Below are 17,284 nucleotides of genomic sequence, written 5' to 3' on the forward strand. Positions count from 1 at the left end.
CTATATGACTTGAAAATATTTTCTCTCATTCTGTGGGCTGTCTTTTCTCTTTTTTGATAGTATTCTTTATAAGCATGAAAGTTTTAATTGATTAAGTCCAGTTTATCTTTTTTTTTTCCTTTGTTGTTTATGCTTTTGGTGTGATACCTAAGAAAGCACTGTCTAATTCAAGGCAATAAAGATTTAAACCTGTGTTTTATTTTACACGTTTAGTAGTTCTACCCCACATTTGGCTTTGTGGCCCATTCTGAGTTAATTTCTATATACAGTGTGAGGCTGGGGTCCAGCCTCCTTCTTTCGCAGGTGAACATCTAGTTGTCCCAGCACCATTTATTAGAAAGATCATCCGTTCTCCGTTGAATCATCTTGGCACCCTGTTGAAAATCAACTAACTGTAAATGTGAGGGTTTATTTCTGGATCTCCAATCCAATTACATTGATTTTAAATCTTTACATCAGTACCGCACAGCCTTGACGACTGTTAACTTTGTAGTAAATTTCAAAATCAGCAAGTATGAGTCCTCCAACTTTGTTCTTTTCAAGATTATCTGGGCTATTCTGAGTCCCTTGAATTTTCATACAAACTTTATGATCAGCTTGTCAATTTCTTCAAAGAAGCTAGCTGGTTCTTTAAGAATCATTGCTTTGAAATCTGTAAATCAGTTTGAGAAGTACTATCATCTTCTCAGACTTCCCTTGTAGCTCAATTAGTAAAGAATCTGCCTGCCATGCAGGAGACCCAGGTTCTATCCCTGGGTCAGGAAGATCCCCTGGAGAAGGAAATGGCAACCCACTCCACCAGTATCCTTGCCTGGAAAATCTCATGGACAGAGGAGCCTGGTGGGCTGCAGCCCATGGGGTCTCAAGAGTTGGACACAACTTAGCGACTAAACCGCCATCACCACCACCATCTTATCAATATTAAGTCTTCCAATCCATGAACATGGGTGTCTTTCCATTTATTTAGGTTTTCTTGTTTCTTCTTTTTCATTTTTTGGCCACACCGCACAGCGAGCAGGATCTCAGTTCCTGGACCAGTGCAGAGTCTTTACCACTGGACCCACGGGGAAGTTTCTATTTAGATATTCTTAATTTTTTCAACAATACTTTATATTTTGGAATATAAGTTTTATACTACTTTTGTGAAATTTACTCCTATTTTATTTTTTTGATGTATTGCAAATGAAACTGTTTTCTTAAATTTATTTGCAGATTGTTCATCATAAGTGTATAGACATACAATTGCTTTTTCCTTACTGATTTTGTATCCTGCTGAATTTTTTTGTTGATTCCAACAGATTTTTTAGTGGATTCCTTTTAAGGATTTTCTGTTTATAAAGATCGTGCCATGGGATAGTTGTGCCTATTCTTTGCCAATCTAAATGCCTTTTATTTCACTTTCTTGCCTAACTGCCCTTGCTAGAACCGTCAATCTAATGTGGAATATAAGTGGTGAGAGTAAATACACTTGTCCTGTTTCTGAACTTGAGGGATAAGCAGTCAGTCTTTCACCATTGCGTATTGTATTAGCTGTGAATTTTTCCTGCCCTTTATCAGGCTGAAGAAGTTACCTTCCATTCATAGTTTGTTGAGCGTTTTTATGACAGATTTTGAATTTTGTTAAATGCTTTCTCTGCACCTATTAAGAAAATCATGTGCGTTTTGTCCTTTATTCTGTTGATATTAGATTAATTGATTTCTGAATGCTAAACCAATCTTGCATTCCTGGGATAAATCCTACTTCAGCATGGTGTATAATCCTTTGCATATGTTGTTAACAGTTCTATGAACACCTACAAGAATGTCTAGAACATCAAAAAAAAAAAAAAAAAAGATGTCCTTTCATCATAGGGGATTGGAATGCAAAATCAGGAAGTCACAAGATACCTGAAGTAATAGACAAGTTTGGCCTTAGAGAACAAAATGAAGCAGGGCAAAGGCTAACAGAATTATGCCAAGAGAATGCACTGGTCATACCAAACACCCTTTTCCAACAACACAAAAGACGACTTTACACGTGGACATCACCAAATGTCAATACCAAAATCAGACTGATTACATTCTTTGTAGCCAAAGATGGAGAAGCTCTATACAGTCAGCAAAACTAAGACCGGGAGCTGACAATGGCTGAGATCATCAGCTCCTTGCTGCAAAATTCAAGCTTAAATTGAAGAAAGTAGGGAAAACCACTAGGCCATTCAAGTATGACCTAAATCAAATCCCTTATGATTACACAGTGGAGATGATGAATAACTTCAAGGGATTAGATCTGGTAAACAGAGTGCCTGAAGAACTATGGATGGAGGCTCACACCATTGTACAGGAGGCAGTGAGCAAAACCATCCCCAAGAAAAAGAAATGCAAGAAGGCAACGTGGTCGTCTTAGCAGGCTTTACAGATAGCTCAGAAAGGAAGAGACGTGAAAAGCAAAGGAGAAAGGGAAAGATATATCCAACTGAATGCAGAGTTCCAGGGAATAGCAAGGAGAGGTTAGTTCAGTTCAGTTGCTCAGTCGTGTCCAACTCTTTGCAACCCCATGGACTGCAGCACGCCAGGCCTCCCTGTCCATCACCAATTCCTGGAATTTACACAAACTCATGTTCATCGAGTTGGTGATGCCATCCAACCATCTCATCCTCTGTCATCCCCTTTCTAAGGAGAGGCTAGAAAGCATCCTTCAGTGAACAATGCAAAGAAATGGAGGAAAAATAGAATGAGAAAGACTAGAGATCTCTTCAAGAAAACAGGAGATATCAAGGGAACATTTCATATAAAGAAGGGCACAATAAAGGACAGAAATGGTATGGACCTAAGAGAAGCAGAGGAGATTAAGAAGAGGTGGCAAGAATACACAGAAGAACTATATAAAAAAGATCTTAATGACTGGGACAACCATGATGGTGCAGTCACTCACCTAGGGCCAGATATCCTACAGTGTGAAGCCAAGTAGGCCTTAGGTAGCATTACTGCCGACAAAGCTAGTAGACATGATGGAATTCCAGCTGAGCTATTTAAAATCCTAAAAGATGATGTTGTCAAAGTGCTGCACTCAATATGTCAGCAAATTTGGAACACTCAGCAGTGACCACAGGACTGGAAAAGGTCAGTTTTCATTCCAATCCCAAAGAAGGGCAATGCCAAAGAATGCTCAAACTGCCATACAATTGCGATCATCTCCCATGCTAGCAAGGTAATGCTCAAAATCCGTCAAACTAGGATTCAACAGTATATGAACTAAGAACTTCCAGGTGTACAAGCTGGATTTAGAAAAGGCAGAGGAACCAGAGATCAAATTGCCAACATCCACTGGATTGTAGGAAAAGCAAGGGAATTCTAGAAAAATATCTACTTCTGCTTCATTGACTACACTAAAGCGTTTGACTCTGTGGGTCACAACAAACTTATGGAAAATTCTTAAGAGATGGAAATGCTTGACCACCTCACCTGTCTCCTGAGAAACCTGTAAGCAGGTCAAGAAGCAGCAGTTAGAACCCGACATCAAACAACAGACTGGTTCCAAATTGGGAAAGGAGTACATCAGGGCTGTATACAGTCACATTGCTTATTCAACTTATGCAGAATACATTATGTGAAACGCTGGGCTGGATGAAGCACAAGCTGGAATCAAGATTGCCAGGAGAAATATCAATAACCTCAGATATGCAGATGACACCACCCTTATGGCAGAAAGTGAAGAAGAACTAAAGAGCCTCTTGATGAGAGTCAAAGAAAAGAGTGAAAAAGTTGGCTTAAACTAAACATTCAAAAAACGAATATCATGGCATCGAGTTCCATCACTTCATGGCAAAAAGATGAGGAAAAAGTGGAAGCAGTGACAGATTCTATTTTCTTGGGCTCCAAAATCACTGCAGATGGTAATTGCAGCCATGAAATTAAAAGATGCTTGCTCCTTGGAACAAAAGCTATAACAAACCTAGACAGTGTATTAAAAAGCAAAGACATCACTTTGCTGACAAAGAGTCATACAATCAAAGCTATGGTTTTTCCAGTAGTCATGTATGAATGTGATATGTGAACCATAAAGAAGGCTGAGAGAACTGATTCTTTTGAATTGTGGTGCTGGAGGAGACTCTTGAGAATCCCTTGACAGCAAGGAGATCAAGCCAGTCAATCCTAAAGGAAATAAACCCTGAATATTCATTGAAAGGACTGATGATGAAGCTGAAGCTCCAATATTTTGGCCACCTGTTGCAAAGAGCCAACTCACTGGAAAAGACCCTAAAGCTGGGAAAGACTGAAGGCAAAAGGAGAAGAGGGTAGCAGAGAATTAGATGGTTAGATAGTATCAGCAACTCAATGGAAATGAATCTGAGGAATCTTCAGGAGATAGTGAAGAACAGGGAAGCCTGGCATGCTGCAGTCGCTGGAGTTCCAAAGAGTCAGACACGCCTGAGTGACGGAACAACAACAAACTGACTTAAAAATAAGGAGATTATCCGAGATTACTGAGTGGGCCCAATGTAATCTATGGTAAGTTATGGTAAGTTATGACCAACCTAGACAGCATATTCAAAAGCAGAGACATTACTTTGCCAACAAAGGTCCGTCTAGTCAAGGCTATGGTTTTTCCAGTGGTCATGTATGGATGTGAGAGTTGGACTGTGAAGAAAGCTGAGCGCCAAAGAATTGATGCTTCTGAACTGTGGTGTTGGAGAAGACTCCTGTGAGTCCCTTGGACTGCAAGGAGGTCCAACTAGTCCATCCTAAAGGAGATCAGCCCTGGGTGTTCATTGGAAGGAGTGATGCTGAAGCTGAAACTCCAATACTTTGGCCACCTCATGTGAAGAGTTGACTCATTGGAAAAGACTCTGATGCTGGGAGGGATTGCGGGTGGGAGGAAAAGGGGACGACAGAGGATGAGATGGCTGGCTGGCATCCCTGACTCGATGGACGTGAGTCTGAGTGAACTCCGGGAGTTGGTGATGGACAGGGAGGCCTGGCGTGCTGAGATTCATGGGGTCGCAAAGAGTCAGCCACGACTGAGCGACTGAACTGAACTGAACTGAATGTAATCTATCTACCACCATGTGGGAGAGGGAGCGGAGAGAGATGAGTAGAAGAGGTGTGTTAAAGGAGATGCTTGGGAATTGCCTGGGGGTCCAGGGCTTAGGACTCCACGTTTTCACTGCCGAGAGGTGCGTTCAATCCCTAGTTCCACAAGCAGAGTGGCACGGTCACAAATAAAGAGGAGAGGCTTCAGAGAAATAAGTCAGGACAGTCAAAGAGACGGGAAGCAGGAGAGAGACTCTCCAAGCCAAGGCTGTCTTTGGAGGGGGCCAGGCAGCAGGAAGTACGGGCTGCCTCTAGAAACAGTGTGACCGTGCTGACGGCTGGCAAGGAGACGGGAGTCTCAGTCCTCAGCCACGTGGGGTTAAAATCTGTCAACAACCTCAAATGGACAGTACCCTAGGACCAGAAAGAAACACAGCCCTGCCAACAACACCTCGAGTTCGGCCTTGGGGAGTTCTAAGCGGAGAAGCCAGCCATGCCGAGCCTGGAGTCTGGCCTACAGGGCTGTGGGATAAGGTCTGTCTTTAAATGTTTATCTGCTTCCTCGCTGCGCCGGGTCTTCCTCGCTGGGCCGGCTCTCCTCCAGTCGTGGTGCCCCGGCTTCTTGTCACTGTGCTCCTCCTGTTGCGGAACACAGGCTCCAGGGTGCTCGCGCTTCAGCAGTTGAGGCATGCAGGCTCAGTAGCTGTAGCTCACAAGCTCAACAGTTGGAGGCACGGGCTTAGTGGCTCTGAGGCATTTGAGATCCTCCTGGGATCAGGGGTTGAACCCTTGTCTCCTGCACCGGCAGGCGGATTCTTTACCACTGAGCCACCAGGGAAACCCACTGTGAAATAATCAATTTGTGTTGTTTTAGGCAACAAAATGTGTGACAATCTGCTACAGCAGCCACAGGAAACTAATAAAGAGCTCTATTTAAAGCCACACTTCCGTATGGACAGAAAAGTATATTATTGAGAGAAAAAAAAACCCAACAACAACCTAGTAAGCAAACCCAACCTTTACCTCTGTATGGCTGTTAGCACGAATGACACCATCTTGGGCCCATTCAGTTCTTCCTGTCCTTCCACTGACCCTACCTTGGACTGTGTGTGTGTGTGCTAAGTCGCTTCAGTCATATCCCACTTTTTGTTACACCATAGACTGTAGCCCACCAGGCTCCTCTGTCCATAGGATTCTCCAGGCAAGAGTACTGGAGCGGGTTGCCATGCCCTCCTCCAGGGGGTCTTCCTGACCCAGGGATTGAACCCACGTCTCTTATGTCTCTTACACTGGCAGGAGGCTTCTTTACCACTAGCGCCACCTGGGAAGTGCTGTGTAGTATATTTATGTTGTGTGGCCAAGGGCTTTGTAGTTAATCAGTTCAGTTCAGTTCAGTCGCTCAGTCATGTCTGACTCTGCGACCCCATGATTCACAGCACGCCAGGCCTCCCTGTCCATCACCAACTCCCGGAGTTCACCCAAACTAATGTCCATCGAGTCGGTGATGCCATCCAGCCATCTCATCCTCCATCGTCCCCTTCTCCTCCCGCCCCCAATCCCTCCCAGCATCAGAGTCTTTTCCAATGAGTCAACTCTTTGCATTAGGTGGCCAAAGTATTGGAGTTTCAGCTTTAGCATCAGTCTTTCCAAAGAACATCCAGGGCTGATCTCCTTTAGAATGGACTGGTTGGATCTCCTTGCAGTCTAAGGGACTCTCAAGAGTCTTCTCCAACACCACAGTTCAAAAGCATCAATTCTTTGGCGCTCAGCTTTCTTCACAGTCCAACTTTCACATCCATACATGACCACTGGAAAAACCATAGCCTTGACTAGACGGACCTTTGTTGGCAAAGTAATGTCTCTGCTTTGAATATGCTATCTAGGTTGGTCATAACTTTTCTTCCAAGGAGTAAGCATTTTTTAATTTCATGGCTGCAATCACCATCTGCAGTGATTTTGGAGCCCCCCAAAATAAAGCCTGACACTGTTTCCCCATCTATTTCCCATGAAGTGATGGGACCAGATGCCATGATCTTCGTTTTCTGAATGTTGAGCTTTAAGCCAACTTTTTCACTCTCCTCTTTCACCTTCATCAAGAGGCTTTTTAGTTCCTCTTCACTTTCTGCCATAAGGGTGGTGTCATCTGCATATTGTAGCTAATAGATACTGTTTAATTGTGATTAAGTCCCAGTGGTCTCTATGCCCTGGTAGTTGCCAAAGAACGATGAAGACCTTCACTGACATATTCCCAGTGCCCACAAGACTAGTTGCTGCTGCTGCTGCTAAGTCGCTTCAGTCGTGTCTGACTCTTAGCGACCACATAGACGGCAGCCCACCAGGCTCCTCCGTCCATGGGATTTTCCAGGCAAGAGTACTGGAGTGGGTTGCCATCACCTTCTCCGACAAGACTGGTTACCCATTCATAAATCTTAAGAGTGCTCTTCCTGGGAATTCCCTGGTGGTCCAGTGATGGAGAACACGCCTGCCCATGGAGGGGACACAGGTTTGATCCCTGGTCTGAGAACTAGATCCCACGTGCCACAGAGCAACTGAGCCTGTGCACCACCACAAGCATGGAGTCCAAGCAGCCTAGCCCGTGCTCCACAACAAGAGCAGTCACCACACCGAGGGCCCGCACACCGCAGCTAGAGAGCAACCCCCAGCCACCGGAGTTAGAGGAAGTCTGCATGCAGCCACAAAGGCCGAGTGCAGTCCAAAAACACAAGACAAAGCAGGGTGCGCTCCCTGTTGTAGCTCCCACCCTGCACCCTGGGTAAACACAGGGCCATCCTAATGGCCCCTCGGTGCTGCGGGGCACCGCTGCGAACGCTTCCAGGGTGCCATCTGTCCAGCCCCGCCCCATGACTACCTTACCCTAAAATTAACTGATCCACTGATTACATGGAGCCGCCTGCCTCGTTTTTTGGTCTCAGGGTATCTTATTTTGGTGGGTACTTTTGGTTCCCTCCATCCTCCAACAACTTCGGCATTCAGTTGTTACTGAGAGTGCAGAAAAACATGACGTTATGCAATAAACAGAAGAGAGCAGGTGTATCTATTCAACGCCACTATTAAGAAACAGAAAGTGAAAATCAAAAGCATTTCAGCAGAAGAAAGTTCCCCCCAAAGCACAAGCACATGCAACCAAACGTTAAAAATGTAACTCGACGCCCCAGTGTAAATAGTTTCCTTAAAGAAATATTCGCAGGTATGAAATTTTCATGTCAGAAATCCAAAATCTTGAAATGGACAAAAGTGAAGAAAGTGCCAAGTGGGACATTAACACAAAACCAGCAAAGGTTTTTTTTTTAATTTAGATATGTAGACCAAGGTACAAGAAAGACCAAATTTGATTAAAGATACGAAGTATAGTAAGAAAAGGCATAAAAACAGCCAAGAAAAAAATTTTAAACTAAAGACATTTAAAGACCAAAAAATTTCAGCTTTATGCTCTGGCAAGATCCCTTGGTTGCCACGCTGAATGGGGATGAGGAGGGGATAGTAGGTGGCCAGGGAGGGCATTTTGAGGCCCAGGCCCCTGGGAAGACGCTCTGAAGACCGCGCAGGCGTCGGTCGCAGACGGCAGAGCCTCGTCCCCTCCAGTCCCCTCTTCCCACGGTCAGCCACGTGGCCGCCTTTCTGGTTCCTAAACCACGGACCGCATGCCAGGCACCGGCCTGTGTCCTCCCCTAGACCGCTTTCCACCAGGCCCCACCTGAGAAGCCACCTCCTGCACCAGAACAGCCGTGTCCCCCCATCTGAAGTGGCCCCAGGAGCTTCTGGGGTCCTGCTAATGCTCAGAGCCCCCAGCCAGGCACAGCTGGCTCAGGGCACTCCCTTTGTGGAAATGAATTCAGTTGTGCGTTTGTACTTCGATCAAAGTAAAAAACATCAAAATGAAGCCGCCCCTCACCTCCCTCCCGTCCCTGCCCTGTATTCTGTCGGGCTAGAGTTTCTTCCTTATTTCTCTGCTGTTACTGCTTACTTACCCTTGGAGAAGGGAATGCCTACCCACTCCAGTACGCTGGCCTGGAGAATTCCATGGACTGTATAGTCCATAGGGTCGCAAAGAGTCAGACACAACTCAGCCACTTTCTCTATTGCTTGCTTACACACACGTGCACACACACACACACACATGCACACACACACACACACACACGAGCTCCACTACTGCAGAGATGAACCAGTCACCACGACAGCTTCCAGAACAGGGCGTGGCACACAGCAGGCACGGAATACAGGCAAGGGTCGAGACCTGGTGTGAACGCCCACCTAGTGCTCCTGCCTGGGGGCGGGGCCTGAGCCCGGGCCTCACCTTCCTCTGCATCTTCTCCAGCAGCTTGCTCTTGGCCCTCACTTCCTCCTGGATGGAGTCGTAGACGTTGAGCAGCACCCAGTCCCCGCTGTCCTCGTCCGAGTTCTGCAGGGCCGCCACTAGCTGCTTCTTGCGCTCGTCCGCGTACCGTTTCCGCCGCCTGTGCTTCTCCTTCAGGTCCTTGTTCTTGGCCTGCTCCCCCCCGACCACCTGCTGCTCCAACAGCTGCAAGCTGCCGGCGGGGAGGAGAAAGCAAACGTGACCAAGTCTGCCGATCACTGAGCACTGGCTGTCCAGCCTGATTTCCCCGACTCCTTCCAACAACCCCACTTCACAGACAGGTACACTGAGGCCCGGGGAGGTGACTGCTGCTGGCTCGGGCTCAGACCCAGCGTTCCTGCCGGCTCTACCCGACTCCAAGCCTGTGCACTCAGCCAGCCCGCTGGTTCTCCGCACAGGAAGGGTGGGAGTCTCGCTCCGCCCAGGGCTGCCCCACCCAGTTCCCGGTGCTGGTGGTCCTGCCACAGAGCAAGCTCCCGGCTGTGCTCCCAGGGAACCTGCAGATGGGTTGTGGGGAATGTTCCTTACGGTCAGTGCATAATGTTTCATCAGGGACACAAACAGTTCTTTTTTTTTTAAATATTTATATCTAAAATGCTAAAAAAATTTTATAGAGTTTTGCCTTTTAAAAGCACAAATTTGAAATAACTACAAAGGCTCAGGTGGAAATCCTCACTCTACTAAAGCACCACAGAAGTGTCCTGACTGTGCCTCTTCCAAAACGGATGTAAGGGTCAGATAACTAAAGGCATGACACGGACTCATAACAGGATAGGCGACCGTGCTCAAGGGAAAGAAGGGAACCATGAAAACCCAGCCGCCCAGTCCAGACCTGCTTCAGGCTCGGCTGCTTCAGGCTCGGCTCTGAGCTCAACAGCAGCCAGGATACAGGTGAGCCACGTCCAAGTCGCTGCTCTGCTTAAAATCCTTCTAGGGTCCCCATCAGATGAAGCCCAAGCCCCGGGGGTCATACCTCTGCCCCGGAACCCCACCACCCCTCCCTTGCTCCAGCTTTAACCCAGGGCGTCTGCTTCTCCAAACACCCAGGCTGTCTCCACCGCCTGCACCCACTTTGCGCCCCTCAGCTGTGCCCTGTCCCTCAAATGCCGCCCCTGAGCCATCGGTGCTTTCTTCAAGGGCCCCCTCTTCTGAGAAGCCCTCCCTGACCGCACTCCAGATCACACCGTGAACACCACCCCCTGGGCTGTGAGTTTTCTGTGTGCCCACACCAAGCTGCTGCCTCTTGGGGCATCGTGTCGTGCGGCCCTCACAACAAGCTTCCCAGCCTGGAACTCTTGCCGTCCCCCACTGTGTAGGTGAGAGACTGAGGGACGGAGAGGTAACCTCAGCCCAGGTGGCAGAGCTGGGCGACGGTGGAGGCAGACGGGAACACAGCCAGTCTAATCGCTCCAGAACCTGACTCCCCCTGGACTGAGAGCTTCTTGAAAGGCAAGGTGATATCCCATCTATGCTTGTGTCCTGACACCTGGTACATAGTAGACGCTCAGTCAGTGTTTGAACCATAGTCTGTGGGACCAGGAGGGGGCTGAACCGCTGGCTGTGGGGCTGACTCTGTCATGGAGACGGGCCTGACAGCAGTCTCACTTACGGAAGTGAGAACCAAGGCTCTGAGATGTTAAGTGACTTGCACAAAGCCACACAGCAAGGGAGGCAAGTCCAGGTCGGCAGGCAGCCCCACGGTGTGTCGGAAGTGGCCTGTCCCTAGAGGGAGCACGTCTTCCACGAGGGAGGGACTGGAGGCTAGGCTGTGTTGTTGATGTGTTAGTCGCCCAGTGGGGTCCGACTCTTTGTGACCCCGTGGACTGTAGCCCACCAGGCTCCTCTGTCCATGGAATTCTTCAGGCAAGAATACTGGAGTGGGTAGCCATTCTCTTCTCCAGGGGATCTATCTGACCCAGAGATCGAACCTTGGTCTCCCACATTGTTCAGGTCAGTTCAGTCGCTCAGTCGTGTCTGACTCTTTGCAACCCCATGGACTGCAGCACGCCAGACTTCCCTGTCCTTCACCAACTCCTGGAGCTTGTCAGTAATGCCATCCAACCATCTCATCCTCTGTCGTCCCCTTCTCCTCCTGCCTTCAGTCTTCCCAGCATCAGGGTCTTTTCTAATGAGTCAGTTCTTCGCATCAGGTGGCCAAAGTATTGGAGTTTCAGCTTCAGTATCAGTCCGGACTGATTTTCTTGAGGATGGACTGGTTGGATCTCCTTGCAGTCCAGGGGATTCTTAAGAACCTTCTCCAACACCACAGTTCAAAAGCATCAATTCCTCAGCACTCAGCTTTCTTTACGGTCCAACTCTCACATCCATGCATGACTACAGGAAAAACCATAGCCTTAACTAGACAAACCTTTGTTGGCAAAGTAATGCCTCTGTTTTTGAATATGCTGTCTAGGTTGGCCATAGCTTTTCTTCCAAGGAGCAAGCGTCTTTTAATTTCACGGTTGCAGTCCCATCTGCAGTGATTTTGGAGCCCAAGAAAATGAAGTCTCTCACTGTTTCCATTGTTTCCCCATCTATTTCCCATGAAGTAATGGGACCAGATGCCACGATCTTAGTTTTGTGAATGTTGAGTTTTAAGCCAGGTTTTTCACTCTCCTCTTTCACTTTCATCAAGAGGCTCTTTAGTTCTTCTTTGCTTTCTGTCAAAAGGGTGGTGATATCTGCATGTCTGAGGTTATTGATATTTCTCCTGGCAATCTTGATTCCAGCTTGTGCTTCATCCAGCCTGGCATTTTGTTTGATTTCTGCCTCCCACATCGTAGGCAGATTCTTGACCATCTAAGACCCGGGGCAAGCCTGCATCGCCGGCCCTGGGCTCCTGAAACCTGCAGGGCGGCCCGGAGAAAGCCAGGTGGGGACTGTCCCCGCCCTCCTCCGCCCCACCGCCTTCCCCACCCCCCCCCCCCGCCCTCCCCACCCCCACTCCCCACCCTCCCCGCCACCCCCACCCCCAGTAGCTGCTCCCCCGCAAGCGTCTGATGGGATCTGGAGGCACCTGAGCCGCTTCCTGAGCAGAGAGCCCTGCCACCCGGCTGACCGGCCCCTCTCCTCCCCAACCCCGCACCGCTTCTGGGGAGGACCAAGCCCCTGCAGCCACGTTTGGGGGAAGGCTGGGTGGGGCTCAGAAAGGATCTCTGGGCCCAGGGGCGCCATCCACCCCTGGGCCCTGGGCTCCCTCCCGCCAACGCGGGGTCCCACCACGCCCACCCCCCCGCCCTCCAGGTCCCACTGCCCTGGGCTCAGGTGCTTACCGGGCGAGCACCTGCTGTTGGTCCACGGTGGGCAGGAGGTCATCGGCGAGCGCAGCCACACCCTCCCTCCTCGCGCCGGCCCCGGCCAGCAGAGAGCGGGGCTGAGCCTCCAAGGCCGCTGGCGCTTCAGCCTGGGCTTCCTGGGCTTCTGCGACGGGCTCTGCCGCCAACACCAGCTCCTCTGTCTCCCCTGGGCGCAGGTCAACCTCAAAAGTGCAACCAGAAGCCAAGGTGGAGGCGGAGGGGCCAACTCCTGGGCACGAGCTCGCCACAGCCTCAACCCCAGCTGGGGTGGCCGGCCCCTGGCAGCCCATGAGGTCGCTATGGGCTCAGGGACACCCCGTCATTAAAAACATGCACCCAGTCAACTTCCTGCCACCTTTCCAACACCCCCCAAAACAGCCTCCAGCTCCCTCTCCCTCCCGCCCCTTACCATCTAGACTCCACACAGCAGCTAGGGCAATTTTTGTTTGTTTTTTGGCCCTGCTGTGCAGTTGGCAGAATCTTACTTCCCCAATCAGGGACTGAACCCATAGAACCAAGCCCCCTGCGGTGGAAGCACAGAGTCCTAACCACTGGGCCACCAGGGAGTTCCCAGAATTTTCTTAAACTATAAATTGATCCTTCGCAGACCCTCCATCACATCTGCAGTCAAACCCAGTTTCCTCCGCAGCCTGCTGCACCCCCGGTGCCCACCCCCTCCTCCCGCTGCCTGCGTCCTGCCAGCCCCCGCCCCCCACCCATCCCACTGCTTCCCTGACCTCCTTTTCTGGCACTGGGAACCTCGAGATCTTTCCAGCCACAGGACTCTGGCACCCACTGCCCCCACACGCCCCGCCCCCCTCGCCGGCTCCGTGCTCTCTCCCCTGCCGCCCTGGCCCCTTCTCCCTGCTTGAGCCCCACATCTCAACGTCACCTACTGCCCAAGGGGACCCCTGACCTCCCTGGATACCCTCTGCTGAGAGGCTGCAAGCTGGCTCCTACCCAGTGATCAGGTCCAGAGGCCAGCAGGTCGCTTCCTCTCTCCACAAACATGGGCAGATTTAAAGTCTTCCTCCCATTCCCCTCAGATGGTTGTGCTTTCTGAAGCAGAAGTGGGGGTGGGGAAAGGTGGGGTCTGAGAGCAGCAGAGCTCACACGGCCCCCCGCCGCCTGGGGGGTTCCCGGCCAGAGCCTTGGGGCCCCCAGCTCCTCTCCGTGGCCCTCATCCACTACACACGCTGGGCCTCTGTGCTTTAGACCAGGGCTCCACCGCTGAGAAAGGGTGAACATCACCCTGGAACAGTGGCCTCTCGGTAACAAATCAATAAATAGAGAGGTAAGGACTCCGATTTGTGCTGGGGTAGGGCCGGGGGTACTGTCCCCATTTTATGGGTGAGGAAAGTGAGGCCAGAGAGGGAGGAGACAAGCGAGAGCATCCCAGGAAGAATCAGGTCCCTGGAGCTCCCCACCACCACCACTCAGGGCCGGAGGCACTCACAGTCCTGGGCGGGAGGTCCTCGGCCACCTCAGCTTCAGACCTGAGGTCGGCGGGCTCCGGCAGATCTGCTAGGTGCTTGCAGGAGAACAGGTTGGGGGAGCAGGGGTTGGGTCAGGATCATCCTCTGGGGCCCCGCCCCGCCCTTCCCGCCAGCTCCCCGCCTGCTCCCCAACCCTGCCACCTCCTCCTGCGGGGAGGGAGGAGAACAGAGGAGAGAGGAGGTGAAGCAAAGAGGAGAGGCACTCCTGTTCCAGGCCTGCCACCTGCCTGACCTCACAGGACGCGTGTGTCAGCATCCCCATTTAACAGATGAGGAAACTGAGGCCCAGAGAGACTGCCGGACAAGGTCACACAGCTGAGTGAGGGGTAGAACTGGGATCTGAACCCGGGTCTCTCTGATTCAAAGGCCTGTACGCTTTGGACAGAGAGAGAGAGAGAGAAAGGAAAGGAGGGGAGAAAAAAGAAAAAAGATTTTTAAACATAAAACAGAGGGTTGAAAAGGGTGAGAAGGCCTTGGACTGAGGAGAAGCAGCCCCTCGAGACCCCTAGGTGGCCCCTGAAAGGAAGCAGGACTCTCACAGAACCCCTGCCTTCCCTAGGAGAACAGGCGGGCTGAGGAGAGGTGTAACCATGGCAACCAGCAGCCGCCCTACACGGGTGTCCCCGTGTCAGCAGAACAGGGGCCCACCCGGCCTCGCCTGGGATCTCATCCCGACCTTCCCACTGGTTTACAGAGCCTTAGCCAGAGCTCCCCTTTCCCGGACCTCGGACCCCTGAGACGCAGCCACGCCCCCGCCAGGCTCGCCCCCTCCCCTGAACTTCCGCGTGTCAACCCACGCGACGTCAGGTACCTGCGTGGTCACCTTGGGGACGTCCACCGGGGGCACGTCCGGCCCGGACATCGCGGAGGAGAACCTGGCCAGCTTGGCCGCCACCTCGGCGTAGGGGTCGTGCAGGCCGGGTAACAGCTCCAGCGCCATCAGCGGGGGCTCCTCCCCCAACAGGGGCTCCGCGGCGCCCCCGCCCGCGTCGTCAGGCAGTAGGTGGCGGCCCCGGGCGTCAGAATCAGGCACGGAGAACTCCGGGCTGCAGGGCTCCTCCGGCCCAGAGAAGGCCGTGCAGACAGGGTTCTCTCCCAGCGTGGAAGACTCATCGGACCCCAGAGACGCCTGGGACTTGGAGGCCGCCACCTTGGGCAGCTCCTCAAACCTGGAGGAGACCTGAGCCTTGAAGGAGTCCTCACTGGGCACAGGGTCAGGCATGGAGTAGATCTCGCGTCTCTCGGCCATCTTGAACTCGAAAGGAGGCGAGTACTCCAAACTGCTGGCAAACTCAGCCCTGGACAGGACCTCAGCCTTGTAAAGGACTTCCGCCTTCAGGACAGCCTCTGCAGGAGACACCTTCCTTTAGCTCTGTACAGGGTGGACTGGGGTGGCGGGGGGCGGGAGGCAGCCCTTCCCTGGAAGCTGGCCTCAGGCCCACCACCTCCAAGAGACCAGCTTAAGAGTCAGAGCCTCTGGGCCCCTAAACGCTGACTTCTACCTCTTCCAGGAAGTCCTCCCTGACCAGCTCCACGATGTCTCCATTCGCTGACCGCCCCAGCCATTAGGGGCTGGACTCTTACCCCTGTTCCTTGGGTCTGCTCTTTATACATAAACTGGCTGTCCTGCCAGTATTATTGCTTCAAAGGCAGAGAGCTCCTGACCCAAAGATTTCACACCCAAGACCCTCAGGGCCCACTCCTGGCGTAACCAGCTCCAGGCCCTTGTCCACAGGACAAGCTAGAGCCGTGGGGGTTAAATGAATGCTGCAGATGAGTATTAGCGAGACCAAATAAAGTCCCTTGGAGGCCTGATACTCAAAGTGGGCTGGAGGAAACACTTTCCAGGACAGAAAGTGCCAGAACCTGCTCCTCAGTCTTTCTCTGGGGCTGCAGCTCCCTGCCAGCTGGGATGGGGGACAGTACCACAGGCCTCCTGCTGCCAGCTCACGGGCCAGCTCCTTCAGGTCCATCCACTTCTTTGTCACCGTGTCCTGGGCTCCCCTGAGAGATACCTGATGTCCCCTTTGCTAGGGTCATTCACCCCCAGCTCAGGGGTCCCCAAGGCCCAGGAGCCGGGCCACATGGCCGAAGGAGAGCAGCGAGTGAGTGAACCGAGCTCCACCTGCCGCACCCCATCGCCTGCGATACTGCCTGACCCACCTGCCCTGTCCGTGGAAGAACTGTCTTCCACAAAACAGGTCCCTGGTGCCAAAAAGGTTGGGGACCTCTGTGCGTAGCTCACAGCCTGAACCTCTCCCAGCCTCGGCTTGCACACCTGCCGTGTGAGGAAGCAGCAAGTCCCAACTCACGGAGGGCAGGCAGGGGAAGTGCCTACCTACCTAGTACCTGGCACAGAGCAAAGCCCCGTAAACGGGACCAACGACGTGAACACCGTCATGATTACAACGTGGATTTTATAGTATTTATGGGCTTCTCTGGTGGCTCAGGTGGTAAAGCGTCTGCCTACAACGTGGGAGACCTGGGTTCAATCCCTGGGACGGGAAGATCCCCTGGAGAAGGAAATGACTACCTACTCCAGTATTCTGGCCTGGAGAATCCCACGGACAGAGGAGCCTGGTGGGCTACAGTCCATGGGGTCGCAAAGAATCGGACATGACTGAGCAACTAACACTTATAGTGAGTCCTAGGAAGTCTGGGCTGCCTGGCAGCACAGGATATTTGAAAGATAGCGGTGGGGTGGAACATTCGAGAATGTCAAACAGAAGACAAAAATTCCCAGGAAGTTAAACTCTTGCTAAGGATTGCCTAGTTTGGGGTGTGGTTGCTCTGGTGACAGATGGGCTCTAAAGTGGAAAAGAGACTGTAGAAAATGCAGAACCGGGCCAAGGGACTTACCCATAAAACTCGGGCGGTACGTGGCCACTCTAAGTCAGCCTTGGGTGGGGACCAGCCTGCGGCCCCCAATGCAAGGCCGTGGGTGAGAACGCTGGCCCCGGGATCAGACTGCTGGAGTCAAATCCCGGCTCCGCTTTAAAAGCTGTGTGACCTCGGGGAATTTCCTCACCCTCTCTGGGCCTCAGTTTCCTCAGCTGTCAAGTGAGGGTGATGGAGGTGCCTGCCTTGCCGGGCGGTTGCGA

The 17,284-nt window shown here is 51.5% G+C and overlaps 1 protein-coding gene across 1 annotated transcript in view; it reads right to left on the reverse strand.

The window, feature by feature from the left end:
• KIF17 (kinesin family member 17) overlaps window positions 1–17,284 on the reverse strand; it is a 53,178-nt gene that overhangs the window by 11,804 nt on the left and 24,090 nt on the right. Inside the window, exons 8-12 of the mRNA XM_040229473.1 lie at window positions 14,995–15,530; window positions 14,144–14,218; window positions 13,425–13,427; window positions 12,664–12,869; window positions 9,332–9,563 (exon numbers count right to left, since the gene is read on the reverse strand). Coding sequence (XP_040085407.1) covers window positions 9,332–9,563; window positions 12,664–12,869; window positions 13,425–13,427; window positions 14,144–14,218; window positions 14,995–15,530 — 1,052 coding nt within the window. The remainder of the gene's footprint in view (window positions 1–9,331; window positions 9,564–12,663; window positions 12,870–13,424; window positions 13,428–14,143; window positions 14,219–14,994; window positions 15,531–17,284) is intronic.

Source organism: Oryx dammah, unplaced genomic scaffold, assembly GCF_014754425.2.
Source record: "Oryx dammah isolate SB20612 unplaced genomic scaffold, SCBI_Odam_1.1 HiC_scaffold_27, whole genome shotgun sequence".
In the NCBI taxonomy this organism is placed as follows: domain Eukaryota; kingdom Metazoa; phylum Chordata; class Mammalia; order Artiodactyla; family Bovidae; genus Oryx; species Oryx dammah.